This window comes from Phoxinus phoxinus (assembly GCF_949152265.1).
Source record: "Phoxinus phoxinus genome assembly, chromosome: 3".
Taxonomy (NCBI): Eukaryota; Metazoa; Chordata; class Actinopteri; order Cypriniformes; family Leuciscidae; genus Phoxinus; species Phoxinus phoxinus.
In genome coordinates this window covers 17,370,667-17,391,315 of record NC_136878.1, presented here as the reverse complement: position 1 = coordinate 17,391,315, position 20,649 = coordinate 17,370,667, and the positions used below count along the sequence as shown (strand labels likewise).

At 36.3% G+C, this 20,649-nt stretch overlaps 1 protein-coding gene across 4 annotated transcripts in view; it reads left to right on the top strand.

Moving 5' to 3' along the window:
- The first annotated feature begins 196 nt into the window (after window positions 1-196).
- The window catches only part of LOC306996379 (uncharacterized protein), a 51,881-nt gene continuing 31,428 nt past the window's right edge, over window positions 197-20,649 (top strand). For all 4 annotated transcript variants that reach the window (XR_013797060.1, XR_013797061.1, XM_079608799.1 and 1 more), the window contains exons 1-6: window positions 197-455; window positions 12,910-13,090; window positions 13,406-13,564; window positions 13,707-13,899; window positions 14,400-14,528; window positions 15,682-15,816. Coding sequence is in view for 2 of the 4 variants with exons in the window: in XM_079608799.1 (XP_079464925.1) it covers window positions 371-455; window positions 12,910-13,090; window positions 13,406-13,564; window positions 13,707-13,899; window positions 14,400-14,528; window positions 15,682-15,816 (882 nt within the window). In the remaining 2 variants the exon portion in view is untranslated. The remainder of the gene's footprint in view (window positions 456-12,909; window positions 13,091-13,405; window positions 13,565-13,706; window positions 13,900-14,399; window positions 14,529-15,681; window positions 15,817-20,649) is intronic.

The window sequence follows — 20,649 nt, the reverse complement described above, 5'->3', positions numbered from 1 at the left end:
AGCATATGTTTTCCTTTTGATTGATGATGTTCCAGTCTTACAGATTGATCAAAGCATGAAACTACAGGAGAGGCAAGGTGAATCAGGGTTCCACCTGTCTGGAGGATTTCTGGGACCTGATTGACTGGTTCGTGTAATGTGGGCGGAGTTTAATGGGATGATTGGGAAGAGTGCACTTGCAGCGAGAGCAAGACTTCTAGAAGTAGACTGATAACAGATATCACGCTCAGTAACTTCTGTAAACTTTACAACACTTACACAAGATTTTAAGCTATCATTTATTTAAATTATTTTTTTCCCCCTCAGCATTTTTCAACATCTTACTGCTGTTTGAGAGTTAACTGCATTGGAAGAACACTGGTTTCCAAAGATGTGGTTCATTTTATCAATTTTTGCACTGGTTAAAGCTTCACATGCAGACTTCTCTGAAACAGGATCTGGTGCTCCGGACTCGGGTAAGAACAGAACGGAAACACTTCACCTGCCGTTGCGTGTAGTGTAAACAAAACATTTAGCATTATCATCATAGTTGACGCTGTTTTAATGTAGTTTAAAATTAGATTAAGTGGCATTCACCTTACCAACTGACACACTTTACTTTTTATTAACTAATTGACAACCTAAAATTAACATACAGGTGATGAAGACTTCTGTTAATTCGTGGTGATTTAATTAGTTCTGAAATTCGCTCATAATGCAAAAGATGCTCCTAGGCACAAACGGTCCTTGCATGGTTTATGGACATTTTTGATAATTTCAATATAACATTTTAACTGTTTGCATTATCCAGTGCAGTTTTGTCGTGTAGTACTATCCACATTATCCCGAGGGGGCGATGTAGTAACGCGTATACATGTTGCTATTCTCTAATTGTGCATTAATTTTTTTTTTTTTGTCGTGTTGAAGCTAAATCACTTGGTATCAAAAGATAAAAACTATTACACACTATACTATTTCAAACTAAAATAATTTCAAATAATATTTTTGCAGTTTGTACACTGTTGTTGGTAAAGCTCATGGCATGATTGTCCTGTCAACAGCTGTTGAACATATTTCTTAGTGAAAGCCATAACCACATTCAAGTTCTTTACATTTTTCCAGAAATCTGTTCCACAGTCTTATACCACCATATCACAATTTGTGCTTAAAAACGTCCATATGTGAAAGGAATCTGATTTGGTTTTTCCAAATGAGCTTGTGTTACAACTGTTTCTCATGGGCCCTATTTCAGCCACCTGTCTTCTCAATGGTTGGGATAATCTGGGGATTATTAGAGCAGGTCAGGTCTGCACAATCTATCATGTGATCAGTGCCCCGTAACATGTTTTACATCATTCAATAAGATGTGCCATTCATGCGTGTGTGTCTGTGTTTATAATACATTTGTTGCTTTTCAATCACTAGGCCTCATAAAAAATTTAGTCACAGCTCTATCACCGTCAACACCTGATACATTAGATTCATACAGATACAGAAGATGCTTTTGTTTTTAAGCCATGCGTTACATAATTGAAGAGTTCAGAGATGTTTGAGAATGGTCAGGTCTCTGTGTTATTGTTTTTGGGACATGCTCTAGTTTTACTCGAAATTTGGAACACATTTAGCTTCTATTTGGTCATGTGTACCACTTTGATCATGTCTAACTTTCAGAATGTGCAGATGTCTTTTTAAAAGCCCTGTCTGATGATCATAGTACTTTCTTGTCTATAGGCAGAATCATGTATCTTGGCATTTTATGACTTTTTGGCAAGGATCTTCAACAGGAGGTCAATTACTGTTTGATCTCAAACAATGAAAATTGAAAAGTAAAAAAAAAAAATCAAAAACATTCAATTTGTACAATGTTGAACTTCTACCAAAGCTGAATGAGTTCAGATAAATCTTTAATTTCCTCTCGTGTTAAAATAAAAATGTTTGGGGTTGATACGATTGTTTAATGTTTAAGTCTCTTCTGCTCACCAAGACTGCATTTGTTTAATCAAATATACAGTTAGAAATATTAATATTGTGAAATATTATTACAATTTAAAATAACCATGTTCTATTTTAATATATTTTAAAATGTAATCCTGTAATGGCAAAGCTGAATTTTCAGCATCATTACGCCAGTCTGCAGTCACATGATCCTTTGAAATAATTATAATCCTAATTTTGGTGCTTAAGAAACATTTCTTATTATGATCAATCTTGAAAATAATTTGCTGCTTAATATTTTTGTGGAAAATTAGATTTTTCCCCCCCCCCAGGATTCTTTAAATAGAAAGGTCAAGAACTGCATTTTTTTTTAATGTAACATTATGTAATGTATTTATTTAGTCAATTTATTTATCAATTTAACTAATTGTTGCTGAATAAAAGTGTATATATATATAAAAAAATTATTGATCTGACCCCAAATGTTGAATGGTAGGTTATACGTTTTATACTCCCATTGAAAATGATTAGACAAAGAACCGCAGGGTAAAGAAAATGGTCATAATATTGTTCTAAACATATTTTTTCCTCAAACACTGTGTAGCATATTTTACTGTATTCTAATATCTCTCAGCCAGTGTTAGCCAAGCATGTCCCTACTCCATCATTACAGTGAGAACATCAGCTGTGTGCATGATGTCACAGTGTTAATAGACAGATTGATTGCCTGTCAAATGTGAGGTTATGGTCTGTTTGCTCCGAACACAGTGCTTTCTTTCTTTTCATTTTGACTGTAAATCAAACCTCTGGTGTGTCTGTCTCTGTGAGGTGGCTTCAGGCAGGGAGCCATAGTGGCATATATAATTAATGTTGTCCCTGATTGATAACCAAGGCTGTTGGTGAGCAGCCAGGCTGAAGCAAGCCCCCTGAACCAGGCCGTAGCATTACTGTACAGTAAGGACATTGCAGGCTGGCAGTCTGGGCTGCAGCCATGCAGACTAGACCTAATCTGGACAGTGTTACTCTTATCACATCACATCAGTAGACAATAAGTAGAGAGCTGAATCTGTGCCTTAGTAAAACGTGCACATGATTTCACTTAGCTAAGTTTCTAAACTATGAGCGATTTCTGGATTTTATCACTGTAAAAGCTAAGAACAGATTCCATTATATGGTTCGGATTTGTATAGATTTGCAGCACTCTGAGTTACTCTCCATAATATTAAGTTTCTTTCTTTCTTTCTTTCTTTCTTTCTTTCTTTCTTTCTTTCTTTCTTTCTTTCTTTCTTTCTTTCTTTCTTTCTTTCTTTCTTTCTTTCTTTCTTTCTTTCTTGATGTGAAATATCTACATTAAAGACAACTAACATTATGTGCTCTGACCCACAACTGTTACGTTATCCACACCAGTTTTTCGCTATAAATATTTGTTTCTAAAATCATTAATGTACAGGAAGTATTTTGTTTCTATTAATTTCCTTCAGAGGCATGAACAAATCTTAAATAAAGAGCCTTGAACTCTCCCTTATGGTGGAAGCATGGGATTGCAAAGACATTGAGTATGTGGGAGTGAGCAGTAACCTTTGCAATTTCCTTTCCCATGGAAACAGTGACTTCTCCAGTTCTCCAGGATTGTGGGTAGTGTAGTGCTTGTCTAGTATTTTTTGGAAATTAAATCCGATGAAAAAATAAAAAAATAAAAATTAACCATGATGTCTTATGCAGAAGTACTCTACCATCATGTAACATTGTCAGAGTTTATAGTATGTTTGTTTTGGAAGGACTATACTGCTAAAAATCAATCTCTCAATGGAGAAAATGTTTGCAGTACTAGGTTTGTTGCAGTACTAAGGTCTAGGACAGTGGTTCTCAACTTTTTTACTCCAAGGCCCCCAGTTGCCCTCAACCATATTTGAAGGCCGCATGACGTTTCCTGTTGTTTGTGATTTAGTAAACAAAGATAAAGAATAAGGACTTTTTCTAATTAAAAAAATTATACCAGATAAAATATTTTAGAGCTTGGCATATCTAGAAAAAGTTTTTTTTTTTGTTTTTTTTTAGAACTTTTCTAAAATGTACACTTTTATAATTAGGCTACCTCGTATATCCCTTTTATTTCTTTTTTTTTTTAAAGACATTAAACCTGGGTTCTTAAAAGCAAAAAACAAAACAAAACAAAAAACTGTTTTTTAGTTGTTTTAGCTTATTTGGTCTTATTTAAAATTATTTTAAGTCATCTTGTTAATAACCACTGGTCTAGGAAAGTGAACATTTAATTGTAAGGTTTCATTCTTTGCATGGAACGGAAGTTGTGACTTTTCTTCCCTTTGATGTAGGTCCATTCAGTATTATCAGCATGAGCCATTATGCTGTGGTTCATGGTTCATGCATGTAGGTTGTCCACAAACCGGAAGATTGGTGATTCAATCCCCGGTTCCATCTGACCAAGTGTCGAGGTGTCCATGGGCACGACACCTAACCCCAGCTGCTCCCGACGAGCTGGATGACTTGCATGGCTGACACCGCTGTCGGTGTATGAATAAGTGAATGAATGGGTGAATGTGAGCCAATATGTAAAGCGCTTTGGTGACCATGGGTCTGTTGAAAGCGCTATATAAATGCAGTCCATTTACCATCTATTATCATTATGAGCTATAATTGCCCTCCTCCATCCCCAGCTCCCCCTCTCGTCCAGTCAGGACTTGGCCTTCTGATCTTCCTCTTCTAATCAGATTCATTTTTCTTGAACTATGTTGCACATAAAACGATTGAACATTAAATATATCTGCAATACATTTATGTTGGTTCTGTTCTGTTTACCCTAAAGGGGGTTTATCTGCTCTCCTTGCTCTTATCCATGCTAGGATGCATGAATGGTTTGAGAGTTTTTGCCCAGAACAAAACCATACCGCCAATCCAAACTGTATGCTAATTGTCAATAATCTTTGGTGAATAAAGTCGCGATAGGGGATTATCAAAAAAGGAAAAAATGTAGGAGGTGGCCTTGGTTGCTTCTATGCATTGGTTGTTGTTTGGATTTTGAGATTGCATTCAAAAATAGAGATGGATGAACATGAGCTTTAAGCAGACTAGATGATTGGAGAAATCCTGCTTACCTCAACTGAGAGAAGTCTGTAATTTTGGAAGATATGACATTTTGATTAAAATTAAGAATTTAAATAATAAAAAAAGAAACATGGATGAATTGTTCTCAATAAGATCTATAACAGAAAAGTGATGGGTGAAATTTCATTCCGTAGCCTCAGAGGTACTTTGATGGCTCACAGGTCAGTATAGCGATGATGTCACATTTCACCAAGATCATTTGATATGTTACGGTAAGTGTTGCGATATGTTGCCAACGTCCCTATTAATATAAATGTCAAAATTGTGTAGGTCCGGCTTATTTTTTTCCTTCCACTTACCATGGTTCGGAATCCTGTGGGCGCCCCTGGACGTTTCTGACGCCAGTCATTCGGCTCTCAAAACACTGATTTGATTAGTGAGAAATTCACTCTTAAAGCAACATTTGGCAGAGTTTCAGTGTGCGGTTGATTTGTGGCTGGTGGACAGGAACAGGCCTGTTAACTCTGTAAGAAAAGTCAGAGTGGATAATGACGCTCTTTGGGGTTTCTTGGCACTGTCTTTCCTTCAGGGAAGCCTTGAAGTCCTGTCTTCCATGCTGCTTCGAGATTGCTCTATTACATGAATCCATTGAGACAGCTATGCCTATCAGACCTGTCAAGTTAAGTCAAGTCTGTTTCATGTGATGTAACACATTTTTAGTCTGTGTATATCACAGTTTGGAGATGGGTAGTTTAGTTAGATTTGTATTCTGGACAATCCATTCCTCTGAGCTGATATATTACCTGCTTCATGTCGACTAAAGATCTTGTCTTGGTGCGATAGTTGACGGAAAGCAAATCCTCTCACCTTAAAAGAATGACATTTTGAGCTTTTTCCATCAATTCCAGTTGTTGTCATGGCTTGTCTGGTAGTTGGAGAGTTATTTACGTTTGTTTTGAGAACAGCGAGAATGAGAGATTCACGTCTAGAAGGGCTTAGGGCAACAGTGGTGTTAAGCAATTTATTTATTTACTTAAAATGTCCCACTATGTGACATATAGACATTACATTTTGAAGCAAAATGCGTACCTGTAAATATTGTGAAATCATTTTTCATAATACTCAACATCCTGGAGCATATTACGGTAACTAAAAGCTTAACCTCAACACATTATAACACTAGCACTTTTCTAAACAAAGGATTTTTAAAAACTTTTTTCAAAGAATGTTTTAACCATTTACGGCACAAACCTAACCCAGCGAACAAGGTGGAATGGGATATGGAGAGAATTTTTTTTATAAAAAAAAAATAAACTGATTATGTATAAAAGACAAGAGCATTACAATTATACCATATAAAAAAAGTTACCTAAAGGAGTATCAATATTATCAAGATATTGGGTCCAGAATATGATGCAAAGCTTCAACAAATGAATAAAACGCATGATTTTATTAAATGTCTCTTCATGTTAAATATTGACATGGATTTTTTTTAAATATAATTATGATTTATTGCATATTCCAAAGACTATTCTGTGAATTTTAGCGATTTTTCAAATTAATGCAGCATTTTCTTAATCTGCATTTTCATTTAAATGATGTTCTTGTAAATTAGGCCAGATATTTATATGTGTATTGTGTAACGTACTGTACAATGTCCTGTATGAGACAGTTATGAAAAGCCCTTCAGTTCTTCACTTCTATCCTTTGCGCTTTTATTCATTGTCAGGGTGGATGCATTGTTGAATTGAATCCAACAAGATACCAATCCAAAAGGGGTTTGGGATTGATGTTGGGCAAGTGGCCAGGAGTCTCTTTGATAAACTTCTATCAGCCTGTATGCATCCTGTGTGTTCATTAGGAGCTGGAATGTGTACCTTACTACTGTAACTGTACCACATCCTATAGAGAGCTGAAACCTTGTCCTTCATCACAGAATGTGCCCAGACTAACCTACAGCCAGAGCTGTCACCACTGCAGCGCAGCAGAGCTCTGGGGTTACTGGTCAAGGGGAGCCATGAATGAAAGGACACTATTTCCTTATTTCAATATCATCCAGTAGTGCTTCTTTTTTATAGCCAGTGTTTTCTATAAAAAGTGCTTTGTCTGTGTGGAGAAATCAATCAATGGACAAAAAATTGTCAGACTATTTAAAGGGATAGTTTACCAAAATAATAAAAGTTCTGTCATCATTCACTAACCGTTCTGTCTTTTTTAAATGTTTGTGATCCCGCCCTCTTTTTTGTGAAATAAGATGATTTAAGAGTTTTGTCTTTGATCTTCTATTAACACAATTGTGACCCTGGACAACAAAACCAGTCACATGGGTGAGTAAAATAAGCGGATTAAATATGATTTCCATTGATGTATGTTTTGTTAGGATTGGACACTATTTGGCCAAGATAAAACTATTTGAAAATCTGGAATCTGAGGGTGCAAAAAAAAATCTAAACATTGAGAAAATCGCCTTTAAAGTTGTCCATTTACCAGGGTCACAATTTTGGTATTTTTCTCACTGTTGTATGGTTTCAAGAAAATGTAATATAGTAAATGTGTATTGTTTATGATGTTTTTTTTTGTTGTTGTTTTGTCCTCTGCAAAGCTTGACAATCCAAGTTCCTTCTTCTGTTAATTGTATGTAAAAAAAAGAGGAGCCTGGGTATTCTGATATTTCTGTGAAATAAGAGAAAATCATATGGGAATGCAATGAGGTTTTTGTGGATGAGGACCGATTCTTTTTTCTTTTTTTCCAGTTTTAACTTTCCTTGACAATGGAATGCATAAAATCTGGAGAAATGCATTTTCTACAGGTTGACTTGGTAAATACTGTGTAAGAGTGATAATGAGTTGTGAATTTACTGCCTGATGTGAGTAAGTATTTTCACCTCGGCTTCCTGCCGTGCAACATCTTGAATTCTCTTCCATTCTGTGTGTTCTGACATGAATCCCTGAGGAGTTTGGGATAAAAACTGAGTCAAAAATTTCTCACCTTGATTTTTCAACCATCGCTATAACCAGGTTGTTTAGCTTGTGTTCAGCTTTTGTTCACAGTTCTATACAATATATTAATCCACTTGATTGGGTCTAAAATATATAATGTGTATTTCACTTAGTCTCACTATTTTATGTTTGACCAACATTTTCACAGCTTAACATGGAAACATGAACTCGGTGTGAGAGCTGCTATTAAAGTAGGCTGATATCATGACGTTTGTGACAACTTGATTAATTAATAATTCCGAAATGAATGATTGTGTGGAAAAACTGAAAGATGAACTCCTAAAATTACTGTCATTATTCACAAAAAGGAAACTATCTGTGTGTAATGCCACCTGTGAAAATACTCATTCGAACCCTCAGAGCTCAGACATGACCATATCAGAAATTGCTCCTATTATTTTCTACATTAATCTAATTCTTAATTCAGAGTCAAACTGTCATTACAAATCTGACATTGAGATTCCCAGGAACATGTAGCCCAAGTTATTTCCACACAATGTCCACCAGATAATGCTATTAAACACAATATAAGGTTGAACTGACATTTCTATAAAGTCCACAATACCAAACAGCCACAGACGAGCTGAGTGAAAAACTGAGGCAAAGACATTTCTCTGATTTAGGCGCCCCAGAGGAATATAATGTTATCAGCACACACCAGCATGGAAAAAGGAAAGATTGAATGGCTTTCAAAACATCCTGTAACTCTGTGAATCTTGATCATGGAGCCATTCCTAATTCCTTAATGTGTTTCCTAATTGCCTTAACAGGATAGAGCTTAAGTGTGTTTAGGGAACAATACTTCACAGGCTTTAATGAGTCTTCCTCACTCTCTGTCTGCCACACGCCAGACCCCATTTAATATTGTGAGGGCCAGTTCAAGTTTTTAGAAGTTCATTCATTCATTCAGAAGTGTACACAATATGACAAACAGCATTTCTGATTATTATCCCTGCTGAAATCATTGTTATGCTGGTCCAGACTGGTTTTAGTTGTTTTGGTATTGGGCGAACAGCAGTCTTTCTGATAAATATGGTTGGTTGGTATTGACATATTTGTATATGAAGTAATTACTGGTACTTCTATCTATGGTTGCTTTATATTTAAGATGTGGATTAGAATAGTCTGTGGATACTTGTGGATTTTGATTAGCCAGGGTCACGCTGCAATATAAAATATTTTTTCACCTTCAAGAGGGAAATAAAGTGCTTTAATAGTTTAGTTTTAGGGTGAAGGCGGCAGAATGTCCTGCAGATTTTATTACCTGCCAATGTGGGTTGGGATGCTGTTACATTTACCATTGTTCAGTGAACTTTCATAGGCGAAATCCAGTCATTTCAATAGGAATCCACATGATCTGGAATTTCGCATAAGGGTGAACGATTTCCCCTCACAGATTTCGCAATGGGTTTAAGTTGGTCATGTGGATTCGGTAATGCAGAGGCCATTTTCTTCGAAATAACCACTAGTGAAATTGTTTACTTTTAAGAATTAATTTCTCTCAGTTTGGGTGTCAGGCGGTGTCCCATCTTCAACCTCGTATTGAAAGGGATAAAAACTCTCAGTCCTTCTCTGATTACACTTCACAGTACAATTGGAAGAAAGGAAACCGCTTAGGAAATGGAGTCTCATCCCTCTTTATTCCATAATTGCTACCGCAAGACTTTTGTTAAGCGAACCGTCCATGTAAATGAAACACAAACCCGCACAAGGGGGGCTAATTGGGCATTAAATGGGAAATAAATGTAGCCAAACAACAGACCTGAATCTGGGTGCACGCTGTGAATGGACTTTTGGAAATGACAGATTGGCATTCAACATCCAGTTCCTGTAGAAACAACAGAGGTAATTCGAGAAGGAAGGGGAAACGTTAAAATAGTGTTACTGTACCATTTTGCTGACTCGTACAGTAAATGTGTTTTTGTTGTCATACAATTTAAACGTATCTTATTGTATGTGTGTATGTGCAACTTTTAAAGGCTCTTTATTTTGAGGGGTGTTTGTGACATTTACCAGCGACTTTAAATCTTCAGACATTAGTAAAGATGTTCCATTTTGTCTCAAAGAAATCTTTGCATCTTTTTGTTGACTAATATCAATGTCATAAGTGAAAGCATAATACAAATATATAATATAATAATAATATGTTAGTGGAATATAATAGTATATTTGATTTAAAAATCCCAATTGAATGCAACATAGATTGATTTTTATGAGACTTTAACTTGTTGAACATTGCACACACATAAGTGAAATTAAACAGTATGACTATAACAAACAATAAATAATTTGACAAAAGAGGTAAGATATTTGAGATTGAGATTATAATCTTTTCATGTTTGATGTTATGACAGTCAAGCATAATTTTCCCTGTGACAGTTCTCATAACCAGATTTAAAAAATAATTCTCATTATTCTTATTAGAATTCTCATTAAAATACCGTAATGTAATGATTGTACAAACAATTGTAAATACTTCTGATTTTTTATTTATTTATTTGTTTATACCGGGATGAAATGTCCCACGAATGTCACATTTCATCCATTGTGTAAGCAAAACAGAACACTGATATGTACTGTACATGGATATTAATGACTGTGTCTGATGAATGCTTGTTCAGCTGTGCTCTAGGAGGAGGCACTGACCCGTCACAGACTTCATCTTGTGGCTTTTCTAAACATTAGAGACATGGTTTGGGGTGAGTTAGTCATAGATCAGCATATGTGGACAATGAATACCTGCAAAACACAATTACCACAAGCCAAGGTGGGAAAGGGAATGTCAGTTTGGCACATGGTCTCAAGATGTTAGATCATTTCTCTCCTTTAACCTGCTCAAGTCACTCCATTTTCTTTGAAAGTGATGCACTCTTCTGATCTGGCTCCTCTCTAACCCCACAGAAATCATATTGAGCTGTTTAAAGTCTAGTGTTACAGCCATGTGGTCTGTATGTTATGGGGTGTTGCACATATCCCTTTGAAGTCCTACACAACTGTCAATGCAAAAAAAAAAAACGTTAATCAATGTTTGCGTATAATCCTAAACTCAACTTTTTAAGTGACTTATAAACTATCTTTTTCCATTATATCAGTACAATCAATTTATATTTTACTCAATAAAATGCAAAAATGCTAGTTATGATACGAGTAATACAAACTTTTGTTTGACTATATTAGTGAGGACATCTCACTCATAGACTTCATTGTTCTATCACCTAACCTGACCTCCTACCCCTAAACATGAACCTAAACATTGGTTTATTTTTTAACTAGAACAGTCCGGCTCACTAGTTGGCGTTCAACCGGTTTAACCTTATGAGTACATTTGTTAATAGTGAGGATATTTTGGACCTCAAAACCAACGTTCATGTTTTATGGGGACTTTCCAAAGATGTAATGTTTTATAGTGTACAAACTGTATATTATATCCCCTACCCATCACAGAAAGCTTTTTGCATCTTTACATTTTTTACAAACTCAAATCATAAGATTAAACAACAATAGCATTGCAAGAGCAAGGAAATAAATAAAGTAAGTAATATAAAAACATAAAATGACAAAAATAAATAAAATGTTAAAATGGTGAATCAAATAAAAATATGAATAAAGGCTTAAATAATAAATGAAATGACTAATGATTATGAAATCATATAAAAAAATAAAACACAACACGGATGTATGCATTCATAGTAACACATGTTGTTATTGAGAATCCTTAGATCCTACAAACTGTTAAAACACTTTCAGGTTCACTGTGTATAGTCCACATTAGATGTAGCTTCTGAAACACCTTTGGCTAGACATATATTCTAGTTTATTGTGCTTGTGGTATGTGGAGAACGGTGGCATGTGCACCTTTCGTCAGGTTATCAGCGAGTGCTCATGTGTGAGTGGAGTCTGCTACTTATGGTCACGCTGCTCGCAGGACTATGAGTGATGACTGAAGCCTGAATGCAGTGAGCGTTAAAAAGCTCTTTTCACCATGAATGAAACAAGAGAAGTCGGCCACAGCTAAAGAGGAAATACTCTTAACGGAAATCTCTAATCCGGTTGTAAGGTCAATGTATCATGTCTTGAAATGTCTTGTGAAGAACAAATCATACAGTGCTTTGCTTTGCCATATATGGCTATTGAGATTTGTTTTTATGTAGAGGTTAAACATACAGTGAGTTATTTCTGAATTCTTTTCAACATGAGCTGTCTTTTTTTTTTTTTCTTCTTCAAGATTTTTTTTTTTGTCTTTTTGAATAGCGGGAACAATTTTGAGTCTGATTTCCAATGAAAACAGAAACATTGCGTCATAAAACGAACATTGCTTTTATAGTTGATGTGGATTTTGTCTCCAAGACCTTTTATTTTTTGGTTTGGAAGGATGACCTTCCATTGTTAGATGTACTTAAGGAGGAAGGGAAAGTGGAGTCTTTAGGGTTTCCTTGGCCATGTTGTGCAGGCGAGGTATGGAAAGTTAATCAAGGACTTGCTCTCTTCACCCTTGATGTCCTATGGGGATCAGGTGGGGGAAATGCAGCCCTCCACGGGAATGCTTCACCCCAGAATCATCCATCAGCAATGGCCCTGCGTTTGTGCACGATGGTGTTGGGTCATTTGTGGATAGTTTCAAAGCGGAAAGTCACTTTACATAAGCCCTGGAGATTTGGACAGTTTGAGACTTGCCCTTTTTCCCATAATAGGCTAAAACATGTCAGCTAGAATGTGAATAAAGCGATGATGCAACATTTGACATCTGTCATTATTTTGCACTAATAAATGCAGTATCATGAACATGAATGAAGTGCCGCTTGATTTAAGGCATTTGTTTCTGTGCAGGTCACTTGCTGAATTTATTCAAATGTCTTTAAAGGCCTTTTTCCTTTTCTGTTTTGAAAACAGATTAACTTATCCATGTAAACTTTGTTTCTTATGTTTTCGCAGGGGGGTTCAACGCACATCTGAATCTCTTTACACAAAGGGTGGATTTACTTGAGCAGCTCTCAGGCTTAGTACCAGCCAGCAGGAACGTGACCCTTTATGAGGAGGAACAGGGATGTCCAGTGCTGGACATTGGCCTATATTCCACACTCACTATGCCCACCCAGAAAGCATTTGGATCAAGGTTTGACATTTATTTGTTTGTTTATTTAAAATGTATTTATTTAAAATGTTTCATTTAAATTAGATTTCACTAGGAATACATTTCATTTTAAAATACATTAAAATAGAAAACAGTTATTTTAAATTGTAGTAATATTTCACAATATTACTGTATTTTTGATCAAATCAATGCAGCCTTGTTGAGCATAAGACAAAAACATTAAAAAAATCTTACCGATCCCAATATTTTGAACAGAAGTGTATAGTGTTTAAGCTCTCTCAATTCTAATGAAATCATTTCAGTCTTGATACTTAAAGTGTCCATGTGTTTTCATAGCTTTGCGGATGAATTCAGCGTGCTGATTCAAATGCGGAGCTCTCAGGATGTGGACCGAAGTGTGTTGACTTTGCTGAACTTCTATAATCACATTTTACTCCAGATCCGTACAGGCCCACACAGCGTCACCTTCATCACCACACAGCAGCGTGACTATGAGTACAAACACCATTTAACACATGGCGCTAATCGCTAAGCTTTCCCCAATACTGAAATAACATCGATCTTATAATAGTGTGCTTGAAACCGCATTATGTTGTCAGCCGTCTTTTGAACGTCGGGTGTTTTCCTCTGGAATCAGGTTTTCGGTGTCAGGACTGTCTGACTCGCAGTGGCACTGGATCTCAGTTGGGGTTGCATTTGAATGGCTGGCTGTGTATGTGGACTGTGTGCTGGTGGAGAAAGTGAGCTGGATGTACCCTTACATGGGCATCACTACAGATGGCCTGCTGATGGTGGGCGGCATCCTGGAGGGGTTTGAGACACCCTTTGAGGTATTGTTCATTTGTCACATGCAATAAGAGTATGGGACACATAACTATATGTCAATCAATGTCAAGAATCCATCATGCTTGGGCAACCAGCCTTTCCTAATGTCATTGATTAAAGACTCTAAATATGGCGTACTACAACACAGTGGTTTGGAAGAATGTTTATTAAAGAAACTAGAGCTATACTGCTAATGTTGCTCTAGCAATGCGTCATGGGAAACGCATGTCTGCCTGCCACACCAATTTGCTTCACAGCTGTGAAAACCATCATCTCAATGGCTTTAACTTAAAAATGAATGGTCAAACAGCATGCCAGGAGTTACAATGAGTTTTTTTTATCATGGTGACTGTGGTATCAAGTTCACAATTCATCCTAAATCAATGAGGCATGTGAGTGAACGTTTGACCAACACTCTTCTGAAATCAATGCTCAGCTAATGGGTTGTTATGTGGATGATGTCATAGCTCCGATTTGTCGGTGACGTCTGTGTCTGTCTTCACAGGGAGAGCTGAGACAGATGACCTTCATAATGGGAGATGCTAATGCTGCCAAGGATCATTGTGCTCTTCATCAGTATATGTGTGAACCTTTGAAAGGACTAGGCTTTCTTAAGACAGAAAGTAGCACTGAGGTAGAGTTGTGGAGTTGCTGTACTTAAAAGCAGTTATATGTACTCCGTTTTTTTTTGTAATGTTCTTTAACCTGATGTCTTTTTTTCTTTAAAGTGCTAATCTTGTCTATGAAATTAGAATTAGAATTTAATTCAATTAAATGATTGTAATTAAAACATACTGTTAACTAAAATATGACAAGAAAAAACAGCACCAATATATTGACAATGCACTGACAATGTTTTGAAGGAGAAAAATCTAGAAAGAATTTGATCATTTAAAATGGTCAGTCATAGCCTGTGTGTGTGTGTGTGTGTGTGTGTGTGTGTGTGTGTGTGTGTGTGTGTGTGTGTGTGTGTGTGTGTGTGTGTGTGTGTGTGTGTGTGTGTGTGTGTGTGTGTGTGTGTGTGTGTGTGTGTGTGTGTGTGTGTGTGTGTGTGTGTGTGTGCGCGTGTGCGTGCGTGTGCGTGTGTGTGTGCGTGTGTGTGTGTGTGTGAGAAAATGCAAAAATGTTTTAAATGGATTCTAAGATGACAAAAATATTGAATTTGACATGACAATATATTTAAAGGATTTAAAGGATATGTCTATCTAATGACAAAATGTATGACTAAAATGGGGGGGGGGGAACTTTGGAATAGGAATAGTTAACTTAAAAATGAAAAATGTCTGGCATCATTTACTCACCCCCAAGTTATTTCAAACCTATTTTAATTTCTTTCTTCTGTTGAACACAAAAGAAGATATTTTGAAGAATGCCGGTAACAGTTGATGTACCCTATTGACTTCCATAGTAGGAAAAAAAATACTATGGAAATCAATGGGGTCCATCAACTGTTTGGTTACCGTGAGTAAATGATGACAGAATTTAAAATTTTAAGTGAACTATTTCTTTAACACTGCTCCTATCCAAATATAACTGGAAATATACAACTTTGTATGAAAAGTGTGTGAACTAATGCTCTGTTGGGCTTTCATTGCTCTGGAGTTTGGGCTGGGACAATATTTGCTGACTAATGGCAGATGGGGGGAGTGTTTGGGAAGTCTTTTATTGCGATCGAATTTGTTGATGCTGTTGGAAGAGAAATTACTCGCTTCACCTTTAATTCTGCTAAAATCTTGACCACTGAAAGTAATGTGTTTTAGTGACATCTTGTTTTCCTCTGTTTACAGAGCACTTTGTCGTCCTCAGCTGGCTCAACAGAAGACAGAACTTTCTCATCTGATCCCTCCGCTGGCACTGACGATACTGCCAATGTTCTTTCAGTTCTAGGGTTCAGGCCTGATCCCAGAGAATCAAATGGCTTGGTAAGAGACATCCCATTGTTAATTAGAGATTCCAAATAGTCAGTTTACAAGCAATATGTGTATGAATTATAGCATAAAACCTCAGATAAACACAGCCACAGTGAGTTGTATGCAGCTATGAATAGACAAAGCCTGAGTACAATATGGGAAGAATGAACCTCAGCTGGAGAAGAGAGATTGATGACTTTAAAGGTCAGGAAATTGAATAAATGAGAAAGAAAGGATCACTCTGACTTCTCATTTGTCCTCATAAAGCTGTTGCCGTATTTTCCTACACGGTGAGGGTGATGATGAATTATCATCATGGGAACGGTCTTGTTTCAGCACGGCGCTGTAACAGAGAGGAGCTGTGCTGAGATGGTGGGCCATTTTTGATAAACGCCCCGTCTGGGAGAGTAAGACCGGGTAGCCTGTGAGATCGCTAGTGTACTTCAGGAACCGCTCCAAAGCTTGCAAATCGCCTGGAAAGTCATTAGACACCTTATTTGCTCTTGGACTGTGCACTGCAGGACATTCTTTTAGAAGTTTACTGGGCTTATGTTTTACATACTGTACATTATGATTTGACTGTTAAAGACTGCACCTCAAAAGCTTATGTTTATGGTTCAACCTGCATATTAGTTGGCTGTGCGGTCACTTTACATACAGTATGTTGTCTGTTATCAGCTGAATAGAGTCTAATACACTACTGGAGGACAATACTGCCACACTTGACAAAAACCCTCCTCCCCTAAACACCAGGCAATGTGCTGAATTGTGGTAGATATAATCCTAGATGTTTTATTTTTTTTAACTTGGTCATTCCTGTATGGAGTAATTATAGATGAGACAGAGGAACTGTGTGAGTTCTGTTCTGCACATGTCTGTCAGCACAGCATGGAAATGTTCCTGGAAATGTTTGTCTGTCATCCATTTACTCTGGCCTCATAAATGTTAGACATATTATTACTATCTCTGCACTGTAATTTAGTGCACCCTTCTGAAGCTAAAATAAGTCATAAAGTAGATAAAACTTCACACTTTTTCTAAGTTTATTTTTTAATATACAGCCTGAGATAGTCTCATGGTTTCATTAAAAAAATGTACATAAACACACATACAGTGGGGTCCAAAAGTCCACAGTAAATTCTGAGATCCATAATATAAATAAACCTAAAAATAAGATGATCAGATTCATATTGTAACATGCAGTTCTTGTCTGTTTAGTTTAATTGTTTTTTATTCTGTTCCCTGTTCTGCTTTTCCTGAGTTCTGTTCCTTAGTTAGTTTCCTTATTATTTAATTATTAATTAGCTCTATACCCTCATTACCCTGTCTGTGTATTTTAAAATCTAGTTTTTAATGTTGTTTATATGTGTCTTTGTGGTGTTTTTAATGTGTTTTAAGATGAGCCATGTGCAAATTCATAATACAAGTGGAGGTGAGTGGAGGTGGGGCTAATTAGCATATTCATTGCTCTGCGTATACTAAATGAAGCCAAGCCCGTTGGATTTAGTTTTAAAAGAATATTTCCTCACATCCTTAATTTTCACTCAAATAATATACAATTTCAAATAATGTAATTTGTAATTGATAAGAAATAAATGCTAAAAAGCTTTTTCACTAGTGTGAACCACAATATATAGATGCACACTGAATATGTTTGGTGAAAAGACCATCTCCAATCATTTCTTGTGGTTACTGCTGCTTGATTAATTAGGCTATGTGGAATCATGGCTTCCAACACCCACCACCAGTGAAATTGTGAAAACCTCAGAGTCAGGGTCCCACAGGAAAGTCAGGCAACAGAGTTTTCATCTGTGATTGATCTCCTTGAGTTACCTCTGTAACCATGGCAGCCATTACCACTAATCCTCTCTGTTTTAATGACCTTGTGCTCACACAGCATCCCACTGCTTTGATTCTGAGAGCTGGAGGTCTGCTTAAAAACTTGCTTTGAATCAAACTAACCCCATCAAGTTTATTTCTGGAACAAATTGTCATTTCTGATTGATGGTTCATCAGTGTTTTCATAAATCTGTCTCTTCTCTGCTGCTTTTTTTGTGTGTGTCAGTCTCAGCAGGTTTTAGTTGTCTGAATGTGTTTTTTATTTGTCACTGTTCAGCAGTGATGGAGAAACATTTGTGTTTATAGAAAATTAATCTAATGTAGCTTCTAATTTGGTTTTAAAACGGGCTTTGTCTGATCTGATGTTTCCATGCATGTCCTATTTGCCTTTCTTATCTATCAAGCTATAAAAATGACATTGAATGTAGCCCATATTTGACTCATATGTCTAGTCTTCCAAGTCTTTGTTTGAGGAAAAACACAGAAATGTGTCCATTGGTAATCTTCTCCAACATAGCTCTCAAATGTCTTTCATGTTCACATACTGTATAATATGGCATGTCAAAGGCTTGACCTCAATAATGCCAAACGTCATTGGTTCTTGTGTCTTATAACACATTTGTGTATTTAAAATTAGATTTGACAACTACAGTGAAGGGGATTTGAGCTTTTTGTTAGTAACAGAAAACTTACTGTACTGTATATTGCACATGGGTCATATGGAGCAATTTTATGATACTTTTATGGTGTGTTTCTGTCATTTTTGTACAACCTTTGCTCACCGTTGACTTTTGTTGTATGGAGAATAGCAGCACAAACATTCTGCTAAATATCTCATTTTGTGTTCCATGGAAGTAACAAGTCTTAAGAAAATACATGAATGATAGAATTTTCATTCTTGAATGAAAATTTTAGGAACTTTTTTTTCACTTTAAGTCAGCTTTGAGTGCTCCCACCTTAAAAGACAGTTTTATCCAATTTTCTATACATTTAAGCCAATAATGCAAAGTACGTACACTACCGTTAAAAAGTTTAAATTATTTTATCAGCGAGGATGCATTAAATTGATTTAGCATTCTATTTATCAAAGAATCCTGAAAGCATTTAAAAAATATTATCAACCCCAAACAATTGGACAAATGTCCTCAATCTCTCTCAAAACGACCTAATAGCCTATTTTCTTCTGCAGACATAATTCAAATAGGACACTACAAGTGGCTATTGCACATTTTATGTGGGTGCTGTTCATCTTAATGGCTGCCTGAAGGTTTAGTTGGCTTGAGTGTGTGAAGCCTGGGCACAGCTCCTGTGTCTGGGAGGTTCTCTCTCTGGGAGGGCACTTGGAGAAAGCCTGCACTGTCTGGGAGTTTTAGCAGGGATACAGAGACTGTGGTGCAGTGTGAATCTCCAGCAATCATGGTGTGCTGTGCCTGTATGGGATGTTACCTTGTGCTAGATCTCCTTCTGCTTGGATTGCATGTGGAGGGCAAATGGAAAGCCATGGTATGAAACAAATACATGTCTTTCCTTTTGAATTGTGCTTCATTTCATTATTCATTATTAGATAGTCAGATTTTATTTGGATATTTTAGTGCAAGTATCACCTAAACCAACATGAAAATGTTTTTGATAGCAGTTTACTTAGTTGTTATGCATTATAAAGGTATTCATAATGTACATTATTACAAATTATATTTTTTCATAAATAATTGTAACCAAAGTTAAAATGCATTATAATATTTGCAGATTCCTTGTAACATCTGAGATTGGTTGTTTTTTATGTGTTTTAATGCATTTTACCTACTAAAGGTGTAACATAAGTATTATAATGTGTTATAACTGGTTACAATTATTCATGTGATCATACAATGCATTATATGGTGCATTACAAAGCATAATTAATACATTAAAAATACTTTTATAATGCATTTTATATAAAGACTAAAAAGTAAAGTGTTACCAAATTTTTTTAGGATCTGTTTTTAATCTAATTATACGTCTGTCTTCTTTAATTCTAAAGACAGAAAGTGCAAATGTATAAATCAGACTGCACTGTTTGAGCTTGGACGGCTCTTGTATGAGCTGAAGTGTCTACACATAACTTTTGTAAGATTTGGATTTAGATCTCTTTGCCCAGTCGCTACATGAATCAACAATGGAGACTTCACCATGAACATGTTCAGTTGCTAAACAGGGGTAAAATAAGAGGGTAAATGGGCTGGAAACTACAGGTTGAGTGGAAGTTTAAGGAAATTTGTAAGACACCAATAAAATTGGAGGTCAACAACTTAAGTGAGTGTTTTTTGTTTTTGTCCAGTCCAGATAATCTGATTGACCTGAGGTGCTGAGGTCATCGGTTGCCAAGTAAACTGTATACTCTATAGTTGTTTTCTTCTTTACCGATCCTACCATGATTTACTTTCTGGTGATCCACAAAAACGTTCTGATTGATTTTCGTGATGGGAGTGTCAGGTTAGACCAGCTGGGTCCTTCAACACATGAACTTGCAAGGATTTCCCTCATACCTGTGTCTTAACTTTTGATTTATGGCATCTCTTCTCATTCACTGTTGGGTCAACCGTGGTGAAAATGATCATATCCTGCTCGGGGCATTGGGTTCCAAACTCTGACATTGTATTTCATCATTTTCCAGTCTCTGTAAACCTCCAGAATGACTTAGTAGTTATGACTTCTCTTCAGTTTTAGGTCTTTAGCACCATAGACTATTGGTTTGATTCAGTTTAACGGTCATTGTCAAGTGCAGATTCAATGAAATCACATATAACCAGAAGTGTCATAGTTAGATAGCGTATAAATTATGGTAAAGTACAAATGACAGAGTAGTGCAAATGGTCATTGTACCGCAGAAAAAGTTCCTCTCAAGTTTACACAGGTGTCCTGGTTCATTCTTGTCCAAAGGTGTATTTCATTGCATAGTTTGACAACCAAAATAACTTTTATCTTACTTTTAAACAATACATCTACAGTTTGAAATCTTACAAGCAT